Here is a 10,700-nt window from a genome sequence, read left to right as displayed (position 1 = left end):
ATGGGTGTCCTGGAACATTGCACATTATTATTTCAGTGTCTTGCATATTTGATTTACACATATGCAACTACAACCAATCACACACCCTTTTATAAACTGATAATAGCGTTTTCATAACATTCAATTTTTGTATTCTAAATTTAATCTGATTATTAGTCTGGTTTAGGTAGTTAAAAGGCATTAGGCCTATCAATTATGCTAACAAACATACAATTAATGAAATGGCACAGCACCTTCAGTTATGCAAATGACACTTATATTTCTGTTGAATTTGGTGTACGTAGGCAACAATGTCGTTCAAAATGTGTTATAACGCATATGTCCCCGCACTGCGTGTTAATTCCCGGTCCAGTGCTCCCGGATCAAGAGTCTGTCTGTGACTCTTCGCAGGACCCGTCCGCTGTACCCATAATTCACCGCGCTGAGACAAAATGAAGGAATACAGCCACTGCGGGAGAACAATGTTTGGGCTCTAAAGATTTAAACGGACGACCAAAGGTGAAATAAACCAGCCGAAAGAGCTATTGGTGGTCATGTACTGGTAAGACAAAAGGAAATATATATTTTGGGCGAGTTTAAATATGTGAAACTCAGGCAAGAGTGTGGGACAGACAACAAAGCGCAAAGCTAGATAGCATACCGTTGCTGGAGCCGAGCATCATCAATTGTTCGCTTGAGTTGCATGGGCCATTTGTTATGGGTACGTCGCACGTATGCTCAGTTATGGTTTATTTCAGTCCTCACCCAATGCCTGTTAGAGGTTCAAGTAGTTTATATCAACTGGTTTAATTAGTTAGCCAGGTATTATGTATTTTAGAACCGGAAAATGAAAACTAAGCGCTCACAATATGTTGACGAATGACGACACACCGTGTTGTCTAAAATCTCTTGCGCGTGCATACGCCGACACGCAAGTTTGTCAATCAAAATTATTTTAGAATTAATTCCATACCTTGGAATCGATGTAGGACTACGTCAGGCGAGAACGGCAGATCCTCACATGGTTGGTGTAATATTAAATTAATTATATGGTCTTAATTTAATTTTTACCGAGTATTACTGTTCTCTGCTGATGGCCATATTAGCTAATTATTGCATGATCCTGCATCACAAAGGGCCTGGCAGGCTGGTTAGCCAAGTGGCTAATTGCTTGGTGGCTAGCCAAGACGTTAGCAGCTAGCTAGCGGTCTTTCTAGCCCAAGTGAGTGACACTCCATGAATAAATCACAGTTTAGCACTGGGAACCGATTTGCCGTCTACGTCATTACTTTCTTTTTTTTAACCACTGAATTAGTTTTAATTTTCAACTAACGCTTTCTTACAATAGATACAATTTTACTGTAGCATGTTACATATGCATCTGTTGGCTAGCTGTTAGCTTTATTTGGTATCAGCATGCTAGCAAGTTTCATCCAATGCAATTGCAATCGAGCTAGGCTAGCTATGCTGGTGGAGACAATGAAGTTCATAGACACGATTAAGTTACACGTGAAATCTGAAGCTATTCAAATTAAATGTGTTTTGTCAATAAAAACACACTATTGTAAAGTAATTCAATTGAATACAATAAACTAGCTAGGTAATGGTAGTCTGGACAATGTTAAATTATGAAATTGCTGTTTATATTTTGTTATCGCTATTTTACCGAGTTAAGCTATCAGTGACACTGATATCTTCCTCGGGGTGATGCACTGGTTTGGATGATGTTGTTCTTCTTATTCCAAAAACTCCATTTTGATTTTGCCTTTTGGAATCCTCGTTACATTTGTAAAATAGCACACCAGCTGAGACATGACTAACCTCAGTCATCTCAAATGTCATGTTATGATGGTCATTTAGAATAGTGTTAATTTTGTGAGATCAACCTAATCTTCCTGTAGCTATAGGCAAGTATATTAAACAGCCAACGTTTTGCAGTATACCCATGTTATCAGTTTTATTTTGTTTCTTGATAGTATTTCAGTGGCTAGTACTGGCTACTCTTGCTTGGTTCTTTAACTTTAAAGCCCATGTTTGATGGGTGTCCTATGATGATGACGACCTGTAGTGACAGATTAAAATACAGAAATGGACCTTCCCTTTACCTGTATAACCTAACTGGGTTGTTGCCTTTTTTAGTTAATTAGCCTAGTCCTCAAATAGGATGACGGATTAACACGCCGATTCAGGTTTATTCCGCTCTCTCATAGGACGTCAGGGTTTAACATATTGTAGTCTATACCTTTTACCCAGGTTAATTCAACTACATCTGAGGTTGACTGAAGACTTTTTAAAAAAAATAGCCTGTTTTTAGGGTACCATAATTCACACAAGTCAGACTCCAGACCGTGGCTGTTTGTTGTTGACCCACAAACCCTTATTATTAATCTGGCTAAGCAGTTGTTTGGGAGATCAGCGGGCATGAAACTGATTCCTCAGGGACAGCCCATTGTAAGAATGCTGCCCATCCAGTCAATGTCTGTCTGGACAGTTCATTTATTTCATGTGAGTTGGTGTCAGCAGCACATGTAAACCAAAAACAAACCATCATATATCACTGATGGAAAGGCCACCCAGATGTTAATGTTTCTTTTCCACTCATCCAGGAGTGCTTCACTGCAGCTTCACCCTGCTCTCACCTCCGCTGTGTCTGTGCGACATGTGCTATCTGGTGGGAGAAACACATTTTTAGAGCAGAATACACATTTCCGTTCACTATAACGTATGGACAATAAAGTTGCATTGTACTTCAGCATCTGCTCTTTCTTTCCCAGGATGGTTCTGGTTGGCTCCCATTAGTTGAACCTGCACACCACCAAGTTCATCATGAGCATCATTCAAGACAAACTAGGTAATGACTTCCTGCGCTCCAATGGGAGCATGGACTCCAACTTCTCCCCTGGCATGATCATGTTCAGTCACCTGCCCCCAGTGACCAGCTTCACCCGGCTGGCCACCCAGTCTGTTATGCAGGACCTGCCAGGCCCTCACGAGATGATTCTGAAGAAGGAGCGGGACTCTCCAGACTGCAGCATGGCTGGGGTGGGCGGCCTGGTGGAGTATGGCGGGGTGGGGGACTATGTCCATGCTATGGACATCAAGCAGGAGAAGATGACAGAACATGACTACCGTCAGCCGCTGTACCCTGGAGGCCTGGGGAAGAGCACCGAGCTCCTGGAGGTGTCCATGGGCAACCACCAGAATCTGCTGGTGCATGACCTTAGCCTAGGCAACGTAAGGCCTTCTGACACATCAATACTTAGAGGGCTGGTTTCCCACACACACAAAGCCTAGTTGTGGATTAAAAAGCCTTCTCAACAGAGATTCTCCATTGAAATAGCTTTTTAGTCCAGGACTAAACTTAATCTGTTTCTGGGAAACCTGACTGTAATGTTCTTTTAAACCAGAGAATTCAAGGCAAGGCACCACACCATAATAGGGATTTTTTTTAAATAAAAAAATCTGAATGTAGACAAATTACTTTTTGGTATTACACATTTTCATACATATTTTATTTAAATATGCAAATTGGGCAATATATCATTAAATATGCACATGATTGCATATCACGCAAATTCATTTTTCTGGACACTGGATGAAGTCAGCCTAAATATTTTGGTTTCATTTTAACACTCCATGACCGGACTTGTCCAGAGCAAATTGTGGGTAAATACTTTTTCATCTTTCTATCTGTAAAATACTAAAGACATATATATATATAGGTAAAAAGCTTTTTTGGCAAATGTTTCCCAACAAGATCTTACCCAGAAGAAAAAAAATTCCTCTGGGCAAGTCTGTACCTAAGCATAACCATACAGAATTTGGTGAAGCCAGATGCTTCTGAAGCTGAGGAAAATGAGTTGGTTGGCATGTGGGAAGGGTCTGACTTTCAGTAAATGGCAGTTGAAGAAAAGTACAGTGAAATTAGGCTGTCAAACACCTATTTAAACCCAATCACCATCTCCAAAGTAAGTTACTAAATAGACCAGTTTGTAACATTCTCTATGAAATGTACTTTTAAATTGTGTAATTCAATGTAGTGAGCTTTGAAATGATTATGTGCATTTTAAAGTGGTTAAAATGAATTATGTTGATGACTAGTATGATAAACTAAAGAAAATATCCATTTATCTAAATTCAGCAAAAAAAGAAATGTCCCCTCACTGTCAACTGCGTTTATTTTCAGCAAACTTAACATGTAAATATTTGTATGAACATAACAAGATTCAACAACAGACAAGGGGGGGCGGGTCAAAAGTAACAGTATCTAGTGTGGCCACCAGCTGCATTACGTACTGCAGTGCATCTCATGGACTGTCCCAGATTTGCCAGTTCTTGCTGTGAGATGTTACCCCACTCTTCCACCAAGGCACCTGCAAGTTCCCGGACATTTCTGGAGGGAATGGCCCTAGCCCTCACCATCCAATCCAACAGGTCCCAGACGTGCTCCGTGGGATTGAGATCCGGGCTCTTCGCTGGCCATGGCAGAACACTGGCATTTCTGTCTTGCAGGAAATCATGCACGGATCGAGCAGTATGGCTGGTGGCATTGTCATGCTGGAGGGTCATGTCAGGATGAGCCTGCAGGAAGGGTACCACATGAGGGAGGAGGATGTCTTCCCTGTAACACACAGCTTTGAGATTGCCTGCAATGACAACAAGCTCAGTCCGATGATGCTGTGACACACCGGCCCAGACCATGATGGACCCTCCGCCTCCAAATCGATCCCGCTCCAGAGTACAGGCCTCGGTGTAACGCTCATTCCTTCGACGATAAATGCGAATCCGACCATCACTTCTGGTGAGACAAAGCCGCGACTCACTTTTTGCCAGTCCTGTCTGGTCCAGTGACGGTGGGTTTTTGTCCATAGGCAACGTTGTTGCCGGTGATGTCTGGTGAGGACCTACCTTACAACAGGCCTACAAGCACCCAGTCCAGCCTCTCTCAGCCTATTGCGGACAGTCTGAGTGCTGATGGAGGGTTTGTTCATTCCTGGTGTAACCCGGGCAGTTGTTGTTGCCATCCTGTACCTGTCCCGCAGGTTTGATGTTCGGATGAACCGATCCTGTTCAGGTGTTGTTTCACGTGGTCTGCCACTGCAAGGATGATCAGTGGCCGTCTGGTCTCCCTGTAGCTCTGTCTTAGGTCTCTCACTGTACGGACATTGCAATTTATTGCCCTGGCCACATCTGCAATCCTCATGCCTCCTTGCAGCATGCCCAAGGCACATTTACACAGATTAGCAGGGACCCTGGGCATCTTTCTTTTGGTGTTTTTCAGAGTCGGTAGCAAGGCCTCTTTAGTGTCCTAAGTTTTTTGAACTTTGACCTTAATTGCCTACCATCTGAAAGCTGTTAGTGTTTTAACGACTGTTCCACAGGTGCATGTTCATTAATTGTCTATGGTTCATTGAACAAGCATGGGAAACGGTGTTTAAACCATTTACAATGAATATCTGAAGTTAATAGGATTTTTGAAAGTCAGGATCCTGATAAAGGAATGTTTCTTTTTTTGCTGAGTTTAGTTTGACATGTACATTTCTGAAAAATAATCAAATTAAATTTCTCAAAATACCCAAAAATCTCAATTGATAGGTAAATGTAAAAATATAATTTCAGCCTATGGTGTCTGGCCTTGACCCACACCAAATGTCCCTCTTTTGTTATGTTAAAAAATAAGATGTTCTCCATTGAAATGTCTAATTTACTGCAGCATTACAATTAGTAAAAAATAATAATAATAATAATAATTACTCCGGGGGTTTGGTTGATCAGATGTCCACCTGTCTTTTGGGGTGTGGCCATGTTACAAGCCCAATCTCACCAAAGACTGATGGATTGGGTGAATGTGTGAAAGGGTGGGGGCAGCGGAGAGGGAGGATTTAGTAATGGTGACCTAAATATAAGGCATCAAATGCAAAATATGTCCCTCTCAAAATGATTGAGATTGGGCCTCCGTGTGAATGGAAAGGTCTTGGCAAGGACACGGTCGTCTTGTTTGAGCTTGCACTCACACATTGGCTTTACACACACATGCTCTCTCTCTCTGCCTAACAATAGCCAGACTCCAGAGGTTTACTAGGCAGCACTTGGCATGCTCATTGAAAAGCTAGACATATCATTTCCTGCTCACTAAATATGGTTTATTAGTTTATCCAAGGACATCTTAGAGAATACATTACATTAACTTTGAGATGTTTTATTTATTTAACCTTTTATTTAACTGCGTTATCTATACACATGTATGATTATATTACTGAGGAGACAATCATTTTTCTCCACTCAAAAAGCCGATTCCCTACTAAAATTATGAGTAGTTTCATTTGGAGTGCAGTCGGAGCGCACCAAATGGTGCTATTATTTTCAGGATAATGACATGCATGTGAGCCTGCAGACATTTTTGAGCCCACTGATCCTGCGCTCGTTGTGTTGCGGAAATGAGACGGGTTTGTTTTGGCTAGCTTTTCCCCTGATCTAATACAATGATTGGTTGATATTTGAGAGCTCCGTCGTATTTCACATGCACCCATCCACACTCATAGGCTGTGTCCGACTTTTGACCAGGGCCCATAGGCCGTTGGTCAAAATTAGTGCACTATATAGGAAATAGGATGCCATTTCAGACAGCCATGTTCTTAGTATCCATATGGTGTTGGGAAGTGTAATTGAAATCCCAGTGGCCCTTTCCTAAACCACAGACCCTTTTGTTTGAAGATTGCTCTTCATAGTGGGTGAACATGCTGAATATTAATGAGTCTGTATTTACACTTGAGTTGCTAGTTAATAAGCATAGGCCTTTTCTATGGGATTCTATGTGTCTCTCAAATGACACCCTATTCCCTTTATATAGGCCATTTTGATATGCATCCTAAATTAACAGCAGCTCTCCCATTTGAAGGACTGCTTAACTGTCTGGAGAGATGCACAGGGGGAACCATAAATATGTGGTTTATTACTCTACCTTCTGGCACTTCCCCAAGGCAGCCTTCTGCAATGGCTGAAATGAGCTTTCACTAAATGCTGCATGAGTCTGTTTTTGTCTTGTGTACACATGCAATATGTCGGCTATGTGACTGAACTAGGCCCTTCCCATTCTCTCAAGTGCTCACTCTGCGCCTCCCTTTTGTCATCCAGCTGCCGAGTCGGTTAGGAAAGGAGTCCTCAGGAAAGAGAGGTCGAAGGTCAAATGGTGAAGAGAGCAAGCCCCGGAGGAAACGTGGAGAGCCTAAGGTGTGTGAACTTTCCTTTTTATTCAAGTTGTATGTGTTTGATATGCATCCCAAGTTATCTTGATTTAGATATAATTCATTTTTCAATAGTTTAGGATCCATTACATCAAAGTACTTTTTTTTCCTGAACTTAGTTTCTATCTTCAGTGAAACGATCATGCATTAAATAAATTAAATTGCATTTGTTAGTTGAATTGACCTTCTTTTGTCCAAAAGCAATCAATGATGCTGGATGCAGATGGTGGCAGCATGTGGCCCAACGGGAAGCTCCACATCTGTGAGCACTGCAGCGCATCCTTCAGGAGCTCATACCACCTGCGCAGACATGTCCTCATCCACACAGGTACCCAGGACCCTACTGACTGATCTATTAGGCTAATTTTTAATCTGTTTGTTTTTTAATTAAAAATTATATCTTGAGGGAACATTTTTCACTTTCACAAATGAAAGAAGTTTAGTATTTGTGTTTAATTTAATAGACAGATGAGATGATTGTTATGAGAGGTCCTCATTCACACGGGTACCTAGGCCACTGATCAAAATGTCTGTTCATTTCTAGCATTCAGTGTGGTCTCGGTTAGTTTCTCACTAGAGTATAAAAGCAAAAATATCTCCAGAAATTTTTGGAATAGATCGTGTGGTTAGAAAAACCTAGTTTTTCAGTCACTGTAGGAAACCTTGAAATTAAACCAGTGCAGTATTAGTTTTGAATAGACTAGGCAGACACAGAGGATTTAACTTAGTAACCATGACTGTGTGGCTGTGGTGTTCCTTTAGGTGAGAGGCCGTTCAGGTGCAGCCAGTGTAACATGAGTTTCATCCAGAAGTACCTACTACAGCGGCACGAGAAGATCCACAGCGGTGAGTGGCATGTCATACATCCCACACACACATGTCAAGCACACTAATGACGCGTGAGAGGCAAACAGTCAATTACCTTTGTGCACCAATAGTTCGATGACACAATGAGCAAACCTATGTTTTGTAGATGGTTATTTTTCTTTAGATCTTCTGTGATGTTTCCCATTACAGGAGAGAAGCCTTTTTGCTGTGACCAGTGTAACATGCGCTTCATTCAGAAATACCACATGGAGAGACACAAGAGGACCCACAGTGGAGAAAAGCCATACAGATGTGAGACCTGCCAACAGGTAGTGACCTCCACATGAGAAATCTACTGAAATAGGTTGATGTGTGTTGGGGGGGGGGGTGGTTATGATGCATGTCTGCTTTTAACCTGTGGAAGCAGCAGCACTTTTGAATGGCTGAAACAAATGTCCCCTCGGGGACAATGCATCCTAATATGCCCACTTACATTATGGCATGAGGCATGACCTGACAAGTTATATTTCTCGGGATGGAAATGTTGTCATGTCTATCCCATTCTACTGTTTACAATCTGTACCCTACTTATGGTCTCTCTGCCCTGCAGTTTTTTTCTAGGACAGACCGATTACTCAAGCACAAGCGAACCTGTGGAGAAGCCATAAAGAAGGGTCTGGAGCCCGGGATGTTGGACCTGGGCTGTGAGGACATGGGGCAGGGCAGCTACGGAATCACTCAGGGAAACACTGGGGCCTCGGTCCGGAAGAGGGGCAAGTCCAAAAACTCTGAGGGAGGGGAGCGCAAGAGGAAGAAAGCGGCGGGACCGGTTGAAGCAGGAGGGCTGGGCGAAGCACACATCCACGGGGCGCCGTCGGGAGGCTACAGTCTCCATGACTACAGCGTGGAGAATCACACTGTGTCCTCGTCCACTCCGCCAGGGCCCAGTATGCACCACGAGCATCAAAGCCGAGCCCCTAAGATGGCCTTCAAGAAGGCCAACCGTAAGGCCCTGGACCAGGGGGGCTTGGGGCAGGCCAAGCAGGGCACTATGGAGCAGGGTGAGGGGATGGTCGGGATGGGCCTCTTGCAGGGCTCTGAGGCCAAATCGGGTCCCACCAGCAGCAACTATGATGATGCCATGCAGTTCCTCAAGAAGAGACGCTACCTTAACGCGGCCAACAGTGCAGCATCAGGGGCCGGGGTGGCAGGGAGCAGCACCAACGATTATGAGGTCAACGTTGGTCACCTGTCATCCCAGCAGTCGGTTATCCAGGGGGTGGTCTCAGGTGTGATGGACAGCGACTCGCCCCTGAGTCTGCTCGACTCCTCCCCCATGGGCGTGGACAAGCACGACAGGTCGGGGATCCCTGACGAGGTACTGCAGAGCCTGCTGGACCACTACACCCAGAAACCAGACAGCTCACACCACGATGTGCACTTTGACCTCAGTGACCAGCACGTGGCGCTGCACCCTGTCTCAGCAGATGGCTCTGACCTGAGCCACGATGCAGACTCTCCCAGCCCGTCTGGAGACAAGACGGTCATTATGCATGAGTACTCCCGCTTCTTGCTGCAGGCCCTGGAACGCACCAGCCATAACACAGGCTTCCCCCTGGGCCCCGGGCCTCCAGCTACCGGGCCCTTCACCAGCACCCACCAACGCAACCCACTCTTTACAGACAAGCACATGTACACTACATCCCCTCTGGAGTGTGGCTTCGGCCAGCCGGTGGCCTCTCCCACCCTGCCCTCCTCCGTGCCAAAGTCCCACTTTGCAATGCTGTCAGACTCCTCTTCGCAGCACAGCTTCCACCTAAACAGCCTGGAGCCTGCCACCCACCAGCAGCTTACCCCTTCTCAGGAGCTCACCGACCAGATGGAGAAGCAACACTCCTCCTCTTCCCCCTCCTCCTACCAGATCAACCCGTCTGACCTGGGCAGCCAGAAGGACTCGCAGAACCTGGCTTCTCTGGACCCCTCTAAGGGCTCCTACACGATCGAGAACTTTGCCCAGGCCTTTGGATCCCAGTTCAAGTCGGCCGGCCGCGGCGCCTTGTCGTACGACGCTGACTCTTGCGGGGAGGTGGACCACAGGATAAGGACACCAGTCTCCGAATTCTCAGGGTATACTAGTTTGTTAGCCGACGTCAATGAGGCAGTAAGTACAGGTTCCAAAACCCCAACAAGCCAAAGCTACAGATAAGGGCCTGGGAGGGGACAGCATCCTGTTGGGAGTTTCATGTTTTGTCCATTTTTTAAATTTTATTTTCTAAAAAAAAATGAGTGCTCCTATTTTATTCTTATTTTTATTAAGTGAAGTTTTAATTATTATTATTACACTGCCGCTATGTGTATGCCTCAACCCTCTCCCCAGGACTGGTCTTCAAGGACTATTCAAATGCAATTTTTTAAGATATATTTTTTAAGTAAATATCTATGTATTTAGTCTGTTTTTCTTGTGTCATTTTTGGTCTGCTCGTTAATTGTTAGAATGAAAAGTACCTTTTTTTGAAAAGCAAACAGAGTAGCAATGAACTTGTTTTTTTTTTCTCCCATGAGCTTAAGGGTTTTAGCAATCAACTTTACAATTGTAGCTAGCATAATAATGAGAATAACAATGATGGTGGCAGGAAATAGCCCAGAACTGAAATAGCAAAAAATAAATAA

At 44.0% G+C, this 10,700-nt stretch overlaps 1 protein-coding gene across 4 annotated transcripts; it reads left to right on the top strand.

The window, feature by feature from the left end:
* The first annotated feature begins 349 nt into the window (after positions 1-349).
* LOC124015742 (zinc finger protein 281-like) lies at positions 350-10,478 on the top strand. 4 transcript variants are annotated; one of them, XM_046331189.1, is made up of 8 exons: positions 350-541; positions 2,586-2,650; positions 2,754-3,213; positions 7,114-7,209; positions 7,425-7,551; positions 7,986-8,069; positions 8,241-8,359; positions 8,641-10,478. In XM_046331189.1, exons 3-8 carry the CDS (start codon positions 2,806-2,808, stop codon positions 10,234-10,236), a joined length of 2,430 nt encoding a protein of 809 aa, XP_046187145.1. In that variant the 5' UTR covers positions 350-541; positions 2,586-2,650; positions 2,754-2,805; the 3' UTR covers positions 10,237-10,478. The 4 variants fall into 4 exon arrangements, with proteins under 4 accessions (XP_046187145.1, XP_046187144.1, XP_046187147.1 ...); XM_046331188.1 differs by lacking the exon at positions 2,586-2,650; XM_046331191.1 differs by lacking the exon at positions 2,586-2,650 and having other exon boundaries at positions 366-498.
* The last annotated feature ends 222 nt before the right edge of the window (positions 10,479-10,700 follow it).

This window comes from Oncorhynchus gorbuscha, linkage group LG26 (genome assembly GCF_021184085.1).
Source record: "Oncorhynchus gorbuscha isolate QuinsamMale2020 ecotype Even-year linkage group LG26, OgorEven_v1.0, whole genome shotgun sequence".
In the NCBI taxonomy this organism is placed as follows: Eukaryota; Metazoa; Chordata; class Actinopteri; order Salmoniformes; family Salmonidae; genus Oncorhynchus; species Oncorhynchus gorbuscha.
Note: the sequence above shows the minus strand (reverse complement) of the source record. Positions and strands in the feature narration are given on the sequence as shown.

Coding starts and splice junctions, on each gene's coding strand:
- LOC124015742 (XM_046331188.1), top strand. CDS start 2,806: ATGAGCATCATTCAAGACAAACTAGGTAATGACTTCCTGCGCTCCAAT. Junction 3,214..7,113: donor ATGACCTTAGCCTAGGCAAC/GTAAGGCCTTCT, acceptor TTTGTCATCCAG/CTGCCGAGTCGGTTAGGAAA. Junction 7,552..7,985: donor ACATGTCCTCATCCACACAG/GTACCCAGGACC, acceptor GTGTTCCTTTAG/GTGAGAGGCCGTTCAGGTGC.